Source organism: Danio rerio, chromosome 24 (assembly GCF_049306965.1).
Source record: "Danio rerio strain Tuebingen ecotype United States chromosome 24, GRCz12tu, whole genome shotgun sequence".
NCBI classification, from domain to species: Eukaryota; Metazoa; Chordata; class Actinopteri; order Cypriniformes; family Danionidae; genus Danio; species Danio rerio.
Window position 1 is genome coordinate 26,654,198 of NC_133199.1, and position 19,134 is coordinate 26,673,331.

Consider the following 19,134-nt stretch of genomic DNA (forward strand, 5'->3'; position numbering starts at 1 on the left):
TTTATTACAGAAACACCTGTGATTTTTATTTTCCTCATAAACTTGCTTTATTTCAGAGCAATCAGCAAAACATCCATGTGGCCTCTAAGGCAATACTGTCTATAAAACTAACTTACAGTATGTTCCAAATAAAGTTTTTTTTTTATGATTTATTATTCAAATGCTTACATTTTGTTTTGTTATTTGTTTTATTTGACAGATTCATCAGTCTAACTATGAAACTGCTTATCACATGGCTGATTTAAACACTATTGAATGCAATTTCAAAAATTGCAATTAAAAAACTTTGTATTTAGACGTTTGACTCCTAAACTCCCAATTGTTCCAATAGTATCTGGATGCAGCCTTTATGATGCAAGCTGAGACTGCCTCACTCAGCGATGCAATGTCAGTCTCAATGCACTCAGTGGACTGAAAGATGTCACTGTGACGGGTAAGGTTAGGTGAGCGCATTAAAAAGCATTGGATGCTGCTCAGATTGCACTGCACCGAGTCTGCAACCAGACCCCTCTCAATTGTTTAGGTGGCTTTGCAATTATTTATTTGGCTATTTTTTATACACAGTACTGACTATATTTTTACTCATTTGTAAGTTTAAAGACTCTCTATCTTCCAGCTTCTTCCAGAGTTTGGATGTAAACACAAAAAAGTTTAAGAGCCACTTAAGATGGAAAGCACTGGCTGTTTTAACAGCTGAGGCTTCCAGCAGACTTCTCGCCAACAGTGCAATATATTACATCACAAAAAGTGCTTCCAAAAGGGCAGATTAACAAATGTGTTGTCCCGGGGGAAGTTTTTAGTGTGCCATTCCGGACAACTTCTTGTTTTTAAGCTTATAGACTGGTGTCTGTGAGCATGCCTTGTGCACTTCTGCTATGCTTGGGCTAAAGTGATCTCAACAGAACACTTTATTTTATAATAACATTATGTAAGAAAAGTGTAAATCCAGACCACAAAGATTTATTGAGGCAAATGTGATTAAGCAAGCTCTAATCAAAAACATACTGACTGTCTTTACCTCATAAAAATAGTCAAAAGCAGAACAAAATGGTGTCGGGGTCATATGAAATTGGGTCTAAATAGCAAAAACTAGAACCATTTGTAGGGCATTTTCTCCCCCATTCACAGGCCTCATTTATAAAGTGCACATACACACTGATTTGATTTTTAAGTGTATGCTTAAATCCACAGCCCATGGTCTTTAAAGGGGACCTATTATGCAAAAATGAAGTGAAGTTTAAGTGAAACCAAGTTTAAGTGAAGGTTATTTATTAACTAATTTTGATAGGACCACATGCTTATGATTGGTCATGGCTGGTCCCTCATCAGCTTACGATTGATTCATCAATCAAATGATTCCTTATCTCAGCGTCTTTAAGAATCCCCCCTACCCACCCCTACTCCCCCTCCTTTCTAAATGGCTGACACGGTGGCACAGTGATCAGCACTGTCTTTGGTCAAAGTCCCTACTAAACCAATTGATATTTTGTGTGGAGTGTGCTAGTTCTCCCCGTGCTCGCATGGGTTTATCCCGGGTTGTCAGGTTACCTCTCACAGTCCGAAAAAAATCATGCACCCTAAGTAAATTGAACATACTAAATTGATACCATATATTCGTTATTAGCTAGAAATAAGTCATCGAGATCTACCTAAGCTCAAACTTTCCTCTCGCCCTGCTAACGGGAGGAAGCCCAGGGCTCGAGGATCCCATAAGCTCAGGGCTCTCTCCCAGGACAGCATGCCAAACAAGCTTTATCATCAATAATCAGCTAAGTGTGAACTCTTGAAACACAGTTGTGCAGTAGTAGTGTGTGAATATATCAAGCATATAATGATAAAAATGAATGAGTTCTATTTTTATAATCAAAGAAAATATAAAACAGTCTGCAGAAACACTCCCTTTGTAGATGTCTTTGGAGGCAGAGAGCCCGCCCATTAGAACCAGTGTTGAGGATAATGCATTACAAGTAACACAAGTTACATAATATTATTACTTTTCTAAGCAACAAGTAACATATTAATAATAATAAAAAAATAGTTGAGTTACTTTTTTATTATAAATAATTAGTGTTTTAAAAAATCAATTGCATTATTCAAATTAGACAATGAATCATGCATTCAATGAGAGAATGTGTTCATTATTTTGAACGCATCGAAGAAAAGGGAACTGTCTCAATGGAAAGTTCTCAGATAACATTAACCTTAAATTATTTTATTACATTAAGGTGTGGGTTACACAGTGTGTTGGTATTGCAGAACTCCTCTATTAAAAAATAAAGTAAAAATTAAAAAACAAGTTCTAAAACAGATTATGCCTGAGTAATGAAAAGTAACGTAACGCATTACTTACCATAAAAAGCAACTACCTGTAGTTACTTTTTTGGGAGAGTAACTCAATTTTGTAATGCATTTCAATCCTATATTAATATTCCAATATTAATAAATTGGCAACCATACATACAAAAATGGATACATCACCATTTATACACCTTCAAGTGGTCCCAAACCTTCATGAGTTTTTATCTTTTGTTAAACACAAAAAAATATGTTAAAGAAAGCTCAAAACCATTAACCAATTGCATCCATAGTAGGAAAAACAATACTATGGAAGTCAAAGGTATTTTGCAGCTTTCTTCAAAATATCTTCATGTTTAACAGAATAAAGAAACTCATGAAGGTTTTAAAACAACTGAAGAGTGAGTAAATGATGACAGAATCTTCAATCTTTTTAATCGATTAGATTTTACGTCCTGAATAAAACAAGCATCAAACAAGACACAATCTGAGCATTTAAACCCCTTTATTTATGTAGGATCAATTCAGGAGCCATTTTGACCATTCTTTTTTTTCTTAATGGCAACATTTGTGTCGTAATTCATTAAGCAGGTATTCATAAGATATAACGTACGCTGTCAGAGCAGCAGCAGAAGTACAAGCATTACAAGGTACAGGGTGATGCTTGAAATTCATATTAAGCTCGAGACCAGCATGGATCTTTACCTCTCCCCTGTGGACAGCAGTGATAAGGCTCTGAAGCAATAAAATACCATTGTAAAGCTACTTTTCCCATAAGCTTGTCTGCTTTTGAAGGATGTAAAATGACATTTCGAGTCGCCTTTATGTTTTGAATGTGTAAATATGCTGGACTTGGGATGTGATGACTGCGCGTTTAATAAATATACAATGAGGACTTCTACAGGACATGTTCATCTGGAATACTGTTAAAAACACAATCAAGAACATATAAAAACAAATGTAAAATACAAAAAGTGAATTGCTCAGCAAAAAGAACCGTTGTCAATGCATTAGTCATACTAAACATTTACCCTAACAAATTGAATTAAATAATAAACCATAGCACTTAAATTCCCTCACACAGCAAACTACACCGATATACTGCCCTGTTAACATCAGAACGGCGTGATATGGTCCCGTTTTAAGGCCTATATTGATAAAAGTTCATTTAAACTTTCTTTTTTTGTGTGTAAATATAAGATTGATAATACTCCTTTTGTAGCAGTAACCAATAATATTGCACTTCTTTTCCATATAAAAACAAAACTAAGCAAAAGGTTGGAATCAGATTTACTTGGGATAGGAGATATTTGTACAGCACATGGATTCGCCAAGTACACTAGTGTATTTGAAGGAAAGCTCAGTTTTTGAGCTACAGTGAGTCAGTCTTTTTATATATTTGTACAATTTGTGTTCATACATATTAAATGTACATTCGTTTTACCCCACACTCACAGCAGAACTTGGCCGACTCCACTGGGTACTTGGTCCCACACTCATGGCAAAACTTGGTGCCTGTTGTGGAGTAATTGAAGTCGTTTTCGTTTTTCATATCATTCCTGGTAAACAAAAAAAAAAAAAAAAAGAAATCCAAGATGTTTTTAAGCCAATGCAGGCAAAGCACGGTAGGAAAATTGGTCTAAAACAGAGAGATCTTTTATAAGCTATACTCAATGAACTCAAGTGTTTACTTGTGGCTTGAGGATTTTGAACCATGGGTTTCATTCATCTTCTTTTTTTTGCTGTTACTCAATTAAATTTACAGCAAGAGTCACCAAAACAGTACAGTTTTGAACAAAGCTTAAAAGGGGCACCTTTAAAGAGTTATACATTTTGTGTGTGTATGTGTGCGTGCTATAATTTGAGCTGAAACTTCACATACACACTCTAAGGACATCAAAGACTTTTTGTATCTTGTAAAAAGGGGCATAATAGGTTCCTCTTAACCGGTTTGTGCCCAAATGTTTTAAAATGGTTTCATGCATTTTTCCTTGTTAACAGTGTCCTGTAAGAACATGTTTAGCATTTATTTTCTCCAGGTTTTTATTTATTTATTTATTTTTAAATCACATTTGAATATATGGCAACTAGTTGCCGGTGGGCAAATACGTTGTAAGCATTATTCAATGAAAATTTTGAATAAGAGGAGATCAATTCATATTCATAAACACATTTGTTGTGTTTAAATTTCAAAAACCAATTGATATGAACCCCCCGCCCCCCCTCCCCCCACCCCCTCCCCCTAAAATGATCTATCATATTTCATGAATATGAAAACACAAAGAACTAATCCATTTGTCTTACAGTGATGATGGACAGATAGACAGACAGATAGAGCTATATCTACATTTTCTATAAAACACAGACCCTGGCTCTTTTGAAAATCCCTGACACTTTGTTTGTGTGTGTGTGTGTGTGTGTGTGTGTGTGTATGAATAGCCAAACCATATAGAAAAAGCAGCAATTCAGACAATACCCATGTCTGTGTGAACAGCAGGGCTTAAGGTTGTGACTGAATTTTAGTTTTGTGTTTTTCTCCAGTGATTCTGCTTTTTAACAGCAGGAGTTCATTACTCTCTGTGTTATTTTAAATCTTTGAGGGGGAGAGAACAACAGGAGAAATTATTTTTTTCTTTGACGGTTTTAACTGTGTATCAAATTGTCTATAAAAAAGGCTACTTTAAAAATAAAGATATTAGTTAAAGGGTTATTTTTAAATGTGGTATTATGAAAGCAAAAAAACTAAAAATATTAAACAAGGCCAATAACTTTGATTTATTAAATTATTATTCCCTCATTCCCCATGATTTATGCACTTACAAGCTATTTGCCCACAGGCAACTGTAGTTGCCGCTTGAACATTTAACAGACTATACACAAAACTACATCTTTCTCGAAAGATTGGTTTTATTTGGATGAATCTAGAGACCTTCATGATTATGTTGATATACATTTGTAAATAAAATATTTTTATTAACATGAAAATTGCTTTTATTTGGAAGGGTTTGCCTCCACTTTGCATCCTGGAACTAGGGGTAGGCAGTTAAAGCCTCGTGTGACAGGAAGTAAATCAATTCCTTTTTCTTTCTTGAAATCTTTCACTTGGTTTTTTGCTTGCATGCCATAAAAAATTAAACACGTATAACATGTAGAAAAAAAATGGCAACTATAGTTGTAGGTGAACTTAAATGGGTTAAGTACTTACTGCCACATTAAGGTATACGCAAGCGTACACTTTTTTCAGATATTTGATTATCTAATAAAAAGCTGTGTATCTGCACTAAATTTATCATCATTAACAGGAGTTCTTGCTCAATCAAATTTATTTCTGTGTGCTTTACTTGTATTCTGTAGTAGGCAACATTAAATAAATGATGAGGTTTATTTTATTTTACTGAAGAATTTGTGAGGACTTGATATACTAATGCGTAACGTCCACAATAAATAAATGATCAAACTATAAATACAAAGAAATCCAAAATAAATAAACATTTGCTGCTTCTGTGAAAATGAGACATCAGCCTTGAACTTTGTTTTTGTCATTTACTGTACATCGGTTATATTTGTACAAAATTAATTTTTGTGTCAGTATAATAATGCCACATTTGAGCAGTGTTAGTGAACTGGAAGTATAAAGAAATGTTTGTCTAGTACTTTTTATTCATACCAATATACTGCAAGAACATCTTTACACTTCTGATCAGACTTCAGTACAGTATGACGGTAAGAGATGTAAACATGCAACTTTTTTGTTCCATATATGTGAGCGAAGATCTCTTTTTTTCTTATAATTGCTGATCAAAAATGAAGTGTTTATGTGACACAATTCTGAGAAGTATGGGTTTATATCTAGCTATTTCCACTTAACTTGCAAAAAGTCAGAATTGTAAGCTGCCAGATTTTTTTTTTCTTTTAATTACTGGAACAAACCAAATGTGTGTACACGTCACGCAATTTGGAGAATATACGCAAAGACACAAAGATGTCAACTGTCAATTGCAAGTCATTCGTCAAAACTGTCAGACACCGAGTCACATTTAAGTTTTTAATAATATATTATTCAGTGGCAGAAATGTGCTTCCCTATAACAAATGGAGCACAATATAACATGAGTGCAACAATTTTGCCACAGTGCATTTAAAGGTTTAAATTTCAATAACTATTTTCAGTAGAGCAATAACTATAAGAAGACTTGAAGAAAGATGTAGCCATCAAACTAGAGTCCCACACACAATGTTTGGAAGACAACTTTGGGCAGGATGTGTAATAATATTTTAGCAATGAATTAACTACATTCTAATAAAGAATAATGGTTGAATTTGTGTACAATTAATCAAATCAAAATCAAAATGTGGAACTGCTAGAAGTAAAACTCTTCACACCATGAATCCCAAAAGCTCAATGCCATACCTTGAAATACAGTTATCTGCATTCTGGATCTTCTTCTTGTTCATTCCTATACCAGTAGAAGGATTTCTCAGTGAGCTTTGTGAAACCATACCCTTGGGTTTCATGTTCCCCCTGTGAAAACACGAATGATGTTGGTGTAAAAGGGTGGAGAAAGTGTTGGGATTCAGGATTGGTGAGGGATTGTCTTACTCAGAGGGAGGGCTGGTCAAGCCGGATGAGTTGTTTCGTAACGGAGAGTATCCTGTTGGTGTGCTCTTTATTGAGCCTGTGGATGAGGGTTTGCTGCTAGGAATTCCTGAGGAGGAAGAGAAATGGACAGATGATTTTGATGAAAACATCTAATTATTATTGAAAAAATTGCTATTCTATTTTCTTTAGATAAAAATGCAAAATATAAAATGAACTGCTCTTATACTTTTTTCTGTGTTGTACTATATTTATATATGAAACTATTTTATAGTTTAACCAAAATTTAGAAATCAATTCAAAGTTTTCAGCAATGTGACTTATAGTTATGCATTTAAGTAAAATATATTTTTGGTTTTATTTTGTAAACTTTTAATGATAAATGTACCAAATTCATTGGGGTATATGCACAGCTAATGTTTTTCACGATGACACGATGACACGATGGCGCAGTGGGTAGTGCTGTCGCCTCACAGCAAGAAGGTTGCTGGTTTGAGCCTAGGCTGGGACAGTTGGCCTTTCTGTATGGAGTTTGCTTGTTCTCCCCATGTTGGCGTGGGTTTCCGCCGGGTGCTACGGTTTCCCCCACAGGTCCAAAGACTAAGCTAAATTGTTCATAGTGTATGTGTGTGAATGGGTGTGTGTGGATGTTTCTCTGTGATGATTCGCAGCTGGAAGGGCATCCGCTGCGTAAAAAGCATATGCTGGATAAGTTGGTGGTTCATTCTGCCGTGGCGACCCCAGATTTTTAAAGGGACTAAGCCGAAAAGTAAATGAATGAATGAATGAATGTTTTTTTTTTTTTTTTTTTTACAGCATTGATGTGGTAATGATTAAAATATAATCAGTAATATAGGCTTAAGCATCCATTTAGTTGTTAAGCAAAAGATGAAAGAGAGAAGAGAGAACTCCATTGAAAATACTTGGGTAAAATAAAATTCCATATTTTCAAGACATGGCGGAGAAAAATGGAATTTAATGCAGTGCTTCTTGTCTGGTCTGATTGCTGCTTTATATCATATATCAATAAGGCAGTGAAGATCACTGATTAAAAAAAAGAATCAGATCTTAAATGTGCCAATTTCGTAATGGCGCATCAGTTTAACTGTCTGAAAATTAAATGTCTGTATGCACACAGGTATGTGCCAGAAAATTAGAATAACGAGGGAAAGTCCATTTATTTCAATTATTTGTTTGAAAAAAGTGAAACGTGTGTTATATTAGTTCACTACACACAAAGAGAAATATTCAAAGCCTTCATTTTATTCAATTTTACTGATTATTGATTAAAGATTAAAAAAAAAAAAAAAACTAATCCAGTATTTCACAAAATTAGAATATCATGACAAGTTTAACATTGTGTGGCTCCCTGTGTCTCAATCTAGTCCACTAATTAATGCAAAGCCTTGAAATTGTCTCAGTCTGGCCAAGTAGGCTTCAGAATCATGGGGACGACTTCTGACTTGACAGTTGTGCAGAAGACCATCATTGGAACCCTCCATAAGGAGGAAAGGTCTCAAAGGGCAATTGCAAAAGAAGCTGGACGCTCTCAGAGTGCAGCATCTAAGTTTATTAATAGAGTGTTGGGAAGAGGGGAAAATGTTGCTGGAAAAGGTACACAAGTATGACCGCAGCCTTGAGAGGATTGTCAAGCAAGGGCAACTGAGGCTGGTCTCAGAACATCAAGAACCACCACATACAGCATGGCATGGGCTACAGCTCTAGAATTCCATGTCAAGCCACTACTGGGCTAAAGAGAAAAAAGTACTGGTCTGTTGCCCAGTGGTCCCAAGTCCTCTTTTCAGATTAAAGCAAATTTTGTATTTCATTCATTCAGGAAGAGCGGAGAGACACAAAAGTCAGGCTGCTTAAAGTCCAGTGTGAAGTTTGCACTGTCAGTGATGGATTGGAGAGCCTTGTCATATGCTGGTGTGGGTCTATTGTCTTTTATCAAGTCGACAGTCAACGCAGCTCTTCATGCTAGCTATGTAGTAACAAAATTGCTAAAACTAAAATGGAAATCCTGAATGCAAAAAGAAAAGTCACATATGTGTGTGTCAAACCCCTGCATAAATAACGACAGGGAAAAAAGTAGAGGTACGATAGTTGCATCAAACTGTGCAAAATTGAATCTTGATATAAATAACAAGGGGGAATAATTGGTTAAATCGGTCAATGACAGGCCAATCAATAAAATAAATGCAAGTCCTTACCTGTGCCAGCACCCTGGCCATAAGCTGAGCGCTGAGGTAGACGAGAAGACACGCTGGAAGTAGTGGGAGAGTTTGCCTTCTTTGGTGCAGGAGGTTTGTACTGCAGAAGTGAAAATATAAAATGTTTATACTAATCAGCTTAAAATGCTGTAGACAAAACTGGCCACTTTATTATGTACACCCATTTTATCATGTACACCCAGTGTTTGTTAGTGCAAATATTCAATAAGCCAAATCACATGGCAAACGCTCAAGGCATGATTGAAAACAAAGGCAAAACTATCTGCTGAAGTTAAATAGGAGGATCAGAATGGAAAAGAAACATTATTTAAGGGGTTTCGAACATGTTTTTGGTGCCAGACGGGCTGATCTGAGTATTTCAGAAACCGCTGATCTACTGGGATTGTCATGGAAAATGATCTCAATGGTCTGAAAAACAGAACATTTCCACTGAAAAAATGACCTGTTGACAGCAGAGGCAGGGTTCCCACTCTAAAACAAATATCAAATTCCCTGACTTTTCCCTGACTATAAAGCTGGATTCCCATCAACCAAAGTTATGCACCGAGAGGCAAAAAGCCAGACAGTATTTTTAAATCAATTAATTTGCAAGCTTTACTTGTTCATAAACATTTCAGTATAACATTAGGTTATTGAATACAATTGTTGTGGCTGGTTAGGACAAATAGTGATTAACATGGAAAATGTATCTTTTGTTTTATAATACGTAAAAGGTGGCATTAATGTGATGCATAAACACAGACTACAGCAGAATATCACTCTTGGACTGTGAATGAAAGTGTTGCAAATGAGTGATAAGCTAGTTCTCTGTAGCTCTGAACTAAAAGCTAATGTAATATAATGCAACTCTAATGTAATTTCCAAATATGATTTTTATAACTTTGTAAAAAAAGTTATAAGGAAACAAAACAAAAAAATGTTCTCATTTTGGAATAACAACTGTTTATGTTCTTTATCACTGCTCTTTGTAATCTGGTATTTATTTTAATGTTACATTCAGAGCTTGTTCATGCTACATATAAGATGACAAAGATTTTTTCACTCTCTTACAGTATAAAGTAAATGTGTATAACCAAGGCATGTGTGCATAAAATAAACATATAGTTGTGTTGTTTTGTGTATAAGGTTGCTTAAAGAAATGGCTGAGATAATCAACCTTATCCATATGATGGAAACCACATGTTAAAACACCTATGCATGCATGAAAGCTATACATTACAGAAAAATGAGAAGGGGAATTTTGGATCTCAAAGGAGTATAAGGGATTTGAATTTGAGGAGAAGATGGATTCAAAGATTCAGAAGTTTGGTGAACATTTTAGGGTATCTCTCTCCAGACAATAAGGTTTAACCTTAACAAAAGTGATACCATGACACTATTAATAAATACATATTTTTTTAAAAGATAAAAGTACTTTCATACATAGATGCCAATCAGAATCAAAACATATAAACTCTAGTTAAAACATAGAAATTCTAGTTAAAATAAAAACTTGGAAAGATGTATTTGCACCATTGAAAAAAAAAAAATAGGTCAAGAATCATTTTGGAATCAAATCATGACTCCCGGAATCAGAACGATTCAAGAGGTCCCTAAAGATTCCCAGCCCTAATGTAAATGGCACCAAAATTTGGTTTGGTTTATTCCAACGAGTGACCTGTGTAGCCTCACCTGAGTTCTGGCTGGAGGTTTAGTTTTATCACCTCCAGCAAGCTTGCTCTTATTGGAGATTCTGGATGCTTGTTCCTTGCAGAACTTGATGTGTCGATCTGCTGCATTCTCACCAAAGCGCCGCTGGCAATAGGGACATTGGATATAATCTGAAACAGTCAATTGCTGTTAATGTTTTTGCCAATACCACTGTAAATTAGTTCAATTGTCACTAAACAAGTGTTTTTAACCTGGATCATACGATGGAGGAGGGGGTGGAGGGAGGGGTCCGCCATCTTTTATCACTTGGTTTATGGATTTGGCAGCACGAATAGTGGCGATGAATTCTTCGTGCTTTCGGCGCCAGTTGGACTGCTTCTTGGGTGGCTCAGGCTGTTTAAAACCAAATGTTTAGTTAAAAAAAGATGCAAAATTTTGATTTTAACTTAACGGTCACAAACCAAAAGGAATGCAGGATACTATACTATATTTTATAAATCAGCAGCTACATAACTTCGAAAGCATACAATGATTAACTATTCAAATTTCTGATGACAGCAACGGTAATCTAAATGTCAAAAATGAGAGCATACATGACTAAAGAGATTCAGGTGCAAACTCACACGTAACCTGAGACGGTTTGAAATGTTTGAAAACAATTTTTACAGTTTCTTGCACACACTGATTATCCCCTCAATATATCGTCAAGAGCCATAAATATTAATTTTGTTCTGCCTGTACATTTTTTTTGCACTCAAAATGTCATTAGCCATTGACTTGCATTTTATGAATCACCAATGAACACATCTTGGATGGCCTAATCGCAAGCGGATTACCCTTAAAATTTTCATATTTTCTATTTTTTTTTTCTTTTTTTGGTGAAAGACCTGATATTGTGAAAGAAATTGATGGGTTTGTGAAAAGAACTGCATCGAGTTGGATGTCACCTTGTGGCTATTGTTTGAATATTGACTAAACAATTGTTCTGATAGGAACAACGGTTTTTATGATATCAACTTCAAATTTGAAACAACCTGGTTATTCACATGGCTTTCTATTTAGAGTGAAATGTTTATTGTATATACATTTTATGTTCATTGTTTGACTATTTTATCCCCAAATTCTGCAGAAACTAGCCCTATATATGGTGCCATTTAAAAGCGTAGAATCTCTATTTTCTACAGAGGTATCACTTTTACATTTGTTACTGTGAGAAACTTATTTACACTTACATTTACACACATACTACATGAGACAAGATTGCTCTTTTCCATCTTCTAAAATTTGCTAGAGCACACAGGGTCCGGGTTTAAAACAAAAAATAAAAAGCACCTAGTGTTCATATAACAGAAAACATCACTTTGACATTTAGGTTACTGTCAGAACCTACAAAACAGCCAAACACACAGGGGCTGAGTTACAGTTTCAAAAACAGATTGTAAAACAAGAAAAGGGATATGAAGTTGGTGCATTCTGGGAAAGAAACATGCAAAGTAGTATTTATCAGACTCTTATGCAAAGTAGCATTTAAAAAATCTCTATTTTCTGCTAATATACACTTTGACATTTATTTTGCTGTAATAATCTTATTTGCGCTATAAAAAATAATAATAATATTTCTATTACAATAACTCTTGCATACTACATAGACTATATAGACTATATTTTTTCCAATGTCTGATCACATCTTCTAATATCAAACAAAATATACACACATGGCCTGAGGTTCTCAATTCAAAGAGAAACTTTAGAACAAAAACAAAAAAGCTCCTAGTATTTCGGTGAACAAACATAGGCAGAAAACATACTACATAGTATTTATCAGTTTCAGCAGTTTGTTGTGTATTTTCAAAGGGTTTTCTGTTGAAAGACACTGACATTTTATATTTATACCACTGTATGGAAGTATGGGGAGACTTCAAAATTGGACAGAGGAAAATTATACAAAAAAACAACAACAATGGTATGACACCTCCATTCAGTTTGAATAGCACAGCTTTTGCATAGATGAGTCAAAAATCGTTTTTCTTCAGTTTGCTGATGTGCTGAAAACAAACACAATTGTCTGCAGGGTACACTTCCAAATGTGACTTTATGAAGTAAAATAAAAATACCAACATTTTGCAGCTACACCTCTGTATGTGGGTATTTGAAGCTTTCAATTTGGGTGGGAAAATCCAGGCAGAAAACCCCAAAATAGCTGCAGAGTGGAAGAGGTAAACAACTTTTATAACTACTTTATCACAGATTATATTTTGACCAAATGTTATCCTTTTAATCTACTATAAGATTTTGAAAACAAAAGACTGTCATCATTACTGCAGAAGTAATTATGCGACTGTCTTGAATACCGCCTTTTTTAATATTTGAAAACCGCAGATTTTAACAACAAAAACAGCGATTTTCAGAATGTTAAAGAATTTGGGGGCCCTTAATATTAGGAGTAACATGGTGAGACACAAAACTCAACAAAAAGAATATACATAGTCAAACATTCAACTTACTTTATCAGACTTAGAGCTGCTGGAAGAACTTTGTAACTGAAACATAAAAGGGGTTTCAGAAGATTCAGGACACTGGGTTGTGATATGAGAATAGCCTTGGAGGAAGAGTTTCAGAACAGAAGTTCTGTTTAAGACCGAGGTGTTTTTCTCATTTGCCATGTTTGTCTTGAGGCTAAATCAGAGATGTTCAATGAAAGCTTTATTGTGTTAACAGAGCTTTATTTTCAATGTTTCAAATAAACTCTTGGGTTTATTTAGAAAGTTGAGAAACAACTCTCATATAAACATGGACCTGATAAATGTGAGTCTATGGGTGAAACCGTTTACAATCACTTGATGGACTAAATGATTAAGAATTGACCTAAAAAAAAAAACTTTAATTTCTCTGGTGCTTCTGTTAAAAATGTTTAATCTGCACACAAAATTGCAAGTAATAAATTTGCAACTGCAAAAATGTAACACTGTGAAAAAAAACATAATAAGCTGATTATTCAGATAAAAAAAACTATAAATTTAGATTATTTGTCTCATCATTCTGAACAAAATCTCTTAATTAAATTTTTTCTCCCCTTTGAATTGTAATGAATATTTTTTTATTCTTTATTCCATAGTGGAATAAACAAGAAAATATAAACAAAACAAACATGATTCACTGTTCTGTTCTTTTTTATTCATTTATTTAAATGTTCTATTAAACTTGACAAACTTATTTTTAATTTTGACAGATGACATGACATCACAACCAAATTGTGAAGAAAATGTTTATGTACAGAATTGTTTTGATTTGTTATGAATGTTGATGCAGAAATACAAGGCCTTCCTTTTTGATTGAGATGAGTGAGAAACACCGCTGCCATTGTCTTTATATATTATTGTATATTCAACGTTTTCATTAAAACAACAGTGCTTTAAATGATCATGTTGCAAATTACTAAAAACATTTTCTATATAATATAAAAAATATTTACATATTTTTTAGAGTTTCCAGAAATTCTCACTATACTGTCGCACCTCAGTGATTCCATATTCATAGTTGGTTAAAATTTCCAGCTGTGTGTCAGCTTTTTTTTGTTGTTGTTGATATACACATCAAGTAAACTCCACTGTCAACTGTTTTCAGTGGTTCTAAAAAAAGTAAAACATAAGGATCCTTTGCGTTTATGCTCATGTTGTTCTATAACTAATATGGCTTTGTTCACAATTACGATTACATAAAGTTCAGTTCTCTTGGTTTTAGTTCATATAGAATTATAAAAGCATGCATTTATTCCTGGTTCACGTAGCACTTGTGTCATCTTTAAGACAGATACAAAAACCAACAAACAAAAAAACACTTGCAGTAAGAGTTTGCATGTATTGGTGTTTATATCATTTGTGATCTTGTTAAGAGCTGATAAAAGGCGTAAATGAGTCAAAATAGAGGCAGGATTTCCTCCATCACACAGACAAACAATGAACTATGATGTGTGCAACATTGCGGCAATGACGTCTACCATGATGGCAGCTGAACACACTAAGGATTAAAGAAAACAACTTGCTTTATTAGTACAAGTGACATTGTGAAGCTATATTGTATAATAGATCACTCATAAAAAAGCTCATCCATAGTCTTTTGTTTAAAGCTTTATCTACTGATTTAAATTAAGCTCATTAATATTGCAGCTACTGTATCTGCATTTAACTACACAAAAAAATATTAAACTATAATTGCTCATGCATAACAGATTACAGATGTAACTTTTTTTCAATTATAATAAATAATCTTTGCTAAAACCAGATGATTCATATCTTTGAAAGTGTTTTATGAAATTGTGACCTTTAATCATGAGTATGAGAAACTGAGGAGTGCCTTTATTGTGTCAAGAGATTGCTCAAAGTTGATTGGTGGACTAAAACATCATGACGACAAAGAGTGATTCAAGCCAAGCTACCTTCATGGTACCTAAAAACCAGGATTGATGTAAACGTAACTGAAATTTAACAGACTAGTTGACAGCTAATCTGGCTTTATGGAACAGACTCCATGCTTATTTTTTTTTTGGTTTGCTTGGATATATTTGGTCCATGTTGCATTCATATTTCAGTCAAACTGCACCACAGTTGATTTAAACACCAATCTATGCTTTTTTTAAGCAGACACATTCCACTTTTTGGAGTGTGTCAATGTTTAAAATGGCTGCACTCACACTTATTCAAATGAACCGTATTACAATAACACCAGAGTTTGTTTTAATTGAAACATACCCTAATATGTTGATGGCGAGCAGAACTTTTACTACAGCAGACGGATTGTTACGGTGATGGGGAACAACACTGCTGCTGAATATACAGCAGTTTGTATAATATACTGACTGTATTCACTCATAGTTCACTACACACAGGGTTTCTGCAAATTTAAGACTTTAAGACTCTTTTAAAACCATTAAAAATAAAATTTTTGACGTATACAGCCTAAACTAGGAATTTTTCTAATTGCCTGGTTACTTCAGTAAATACTTTTTGTATTAATGGACGATCATGTAAAGGGATGTGTTGCTTTAGTTTTCTTTCTCTGATTAGGGTATTTAATTTGGGGAATATGTCTAACAGCTGTTGTGAATTGTATCTCTTTGCAATAAAAACTTATATATGAAAAAAGGTTTGAGTTGGATTATTGCTGATTGGGTGTTGGCTCGATAGGGTAGCTTTACTTGGACATAGGAAAATTAAGGCCTGTTTAAAATGATTTAAGACCTACATCACAATATTTCAGTAAATTTAAGACTTTTAAAGGCCTAAAATGTATTTTTTGAAATTTAAAACATTTAAAGACTTTAACACCCTGTGCACATCATCTGCGAGCATGAGAGATACTGTATATGCCAACATATAAAGTGTACAGAACCATAGTGTGTAAGTGTTTCTCTAGTGTTTCAGCAGGACATGGTGGTTTCCTCACCTTTGGTTTTATGGGTTTGACTGTAGAAATTTCGGTCCCCTCTGCTCTTTGCCTGCCAGAATCAAACACCTTCCTCCTCTTGGCCGCTGTCTTCTGGCAGATCGGCACATGTTTTTTCTGGAACAGGAAAAAAGGCTGCAGATGTCAGATATCTGACAGCAATGCACTGATTGAGTGATCAAACCAGGTTTTGTGTTTACATTGTGACCTGTGAGAAATGCATGCCTCGCTAATCTTGATCTGGCATCTGCATTACAACATAAGTGCTTAGTGTATTGCTAGGTAACTCAATGTAAACTACCATTCAAATGTTTGAGATCAGTATTTTTGTACTGATACTTTTATTCAGCAGTGATTTATTAAATTAATCAAAAGTGACACTAAAGACAATTTATGGTGTTCCAAAAGATTTATATTTGGAATAAATGATGATCAAAGCCTCCAAAGATTCACAAAACTGAATAATGTTTGTACAAAAAGAAAAATCAGCATATTAAATTGATTTATGAAGCAGTGCGTGACTGGAGACCGAAATGGTGATGATGACTGCTGAAAATGTAGCATTGAATAACGGGAATTACTTATTATATTATTATAATATATTATTATTATACTTATTATATATGCTTATTAAAATGAAAACCAAAACATGTCTTTTAAATTGTAATAATATGCTGTGTTATTAAAAAATAAAAATATAAATGAAACTTTTTTGACAGAGCTGCTTGCTCTGTAACACTGTAACTTAATGCGACTTAAAGTGGAAGTGAAGAAGTCAGCAGAAAAGTTTACATTGCTTGTATTTGTACTTTAAATTGCAACACAGAACATTGCACAAACGGAAACATACTGCATATAATTTTATAATATTTTAATATTATATACTATTGTATGTAAAAAAATTGATAAAAAATAAACAAATATTTTGATCAAATTAATTTAAAGTATTAATTAACATAACTTCTGCAACAATGTTCCTTTTTTACTGTTTGTTACAGAAGTAAAGAAGGCCTATAAAAACAGTTGCAGTCAATTTCTCAGATAGTGTGTAGGCCAAAATATAATGTGAACATGTTTGTTTGATAACAAATAGCTTATAACCTTCAAGCATATGGGGCAGTGATGAGCCCCACAGTGAATAAATCAATCTCTGAATATTCTTAAAAAGAAAGACTTCCTAAAGTTTAAATTATAAATAAATATTCAAAGTGTTTTAAAGTACCAAAAATAACAATATCATACATGTTTGTTTTTATAATATTTGAGCATGGACCACAAAAGTCATACATTACGTTGCACGGGTATACTTTTTACTTATTTTATATATTTATACTGTAAATACAGTATATCAAAATGTATTTTCTGGTTAGTAATATGCACACCATTTGGACAATTTAAAGGTAATTTTCTCAATATTTAAGTTTTTTGCACCCACAGAATCCAGATATTCAAATAGTTGTACCTCTGCAAAATATTGTCTTATCATAACAAACTATACATCAGGAGAAATCCTATTTAATCAGCTTTCAGATTATGTAAAATTCTCAATTTCCAAAAATGACCCTTATGTCTGGTTTTGTGGCCATACTTTTATATTATATGAGATTTTATGTAATATATTGTTGTATTATGTTACATATATTTATTATATAGCCTAATTTGAATATCAGCACATCTAACTTAAACTTCTCATTTAAAACGGTCCTATTTTTAATTATACAAATGGATAAATTATTTATATCCGGCTATCACTTCATCATCTGTAAATATGCAGAAACACTTACCAGAACCTTCGGAAAGAAACTCCTTCCACATATTTTGCAGGGCACCAGCTCTTCAGAAGTAGGAGGAGATTCTAAAGACAAAAACAAAATATTAAAAAAGGCAACAGATCACCACAGTAACACATGGTTTAAAAAAGCACACACACACAAAACAATGAAGTAGTTCAGTGTGTCTGGGTGTGTCTAATAAGTGGCTAGTTCACTCAGAGACAGTGGCTTTAGATTAGCTTAACAAATGAGAACAGATCAAGCAGGAGGAAGATCTGAAAATAGGTCACTCCTGTCAGTCCATGTAAAACAACTGAGGGACCAAAATAAGGATGCCAGTTAGTAGGTAGAGACTAAATAATCTTGCCTGAACGACATATAAAAAAAATTTGACCTTTGATTTTTAGCTTTTAACAAACATAAGGGACCATTTTTCATTGAAATGTCATCAGGATTGTGTCCTAATTTACATAAATCAAACGTCAACTGACAAAACCACATATGCTATCATACTTGCATACATACTGTACATGTACAAAGCAAACACTTTAAAAATAATTTCATTTAATTGTCTGTACGTTCCTACAAGACGTCATTCTCTCCCATGGTGATCCACACAAACAACACAGCACTACACAAACCAAAGCTGCTCTCCTTTACACAAACACGCAGACTGCGTTTAAAATGGTTCCATACATCTTAGTCACAATATTTATATAGGCGTCTATTGTTTATTTAGAGCCTTACCTTCAATTTCCTCCATCTTTTTTGCCTGGCGAGACACTAAGGACGATGCTGTAGCAACTGGGCTCTTCTGGGTAGCGGTTCCACATGCTAGTATCCTTATTTTTGATTGGTCTTTTCCTGTTTCCCTGCAAATAAATGCGGCGCAGTACCTTTATCTGGCCGCTAGGTGGGACGGGGGAGGCGACCGGTAAAATGATTTAAAATAATAGGCCTTTGTTTATGTTATTATTCGCGTTCTTTTAATATTTACTCTCTAAATGTATAATTATTGTAGCATATCGTTTTATATAAATTATCTTTCGTATGTATTACTGGCATATTTTCAGAGCTAAAGCTACTATTTACAAAAAAGAGTAATAACAAATACTCAAGTAATTATACTCCACTGCAGATGCCAT

At 34.0% G+C, this 19,134-nt stretch overlaps 1 protein-coding gene across 2 annotated transcripts; it reads right to left on the bottom strand.

Annotated features, from left to right (window-relative positions):
* Positions 1-2,783: 2,783 nt before the first annotated feature.
* zc2hc1a (zinc finger, C2HC-type containing 1A) lies at positions 2,784-18,825 on the bottom strand. Of its 2 annotated transcripts, NM_199680.1 has the most exon segments (10): positions 2,784-3,854; positions 6,706-6,816; positions 6,895-7,000; positions 9,105-9,204; positions 10,797-10,945; positions 11,027-11,168; positions 13,280-13,315; positions 16,218-16,334; positions 18,002-18,072; positions 18,737-18,809. In NM_199680.1, coding segments are annotated over 10 exon segments (984 nt in total). In that variant the 5' UTR covers positions 18,753-18,809; the 3' UTR covers positions 2,784-3,718.
* Positions 18,826-19,134: the final 309 nt, after the last annotated feature.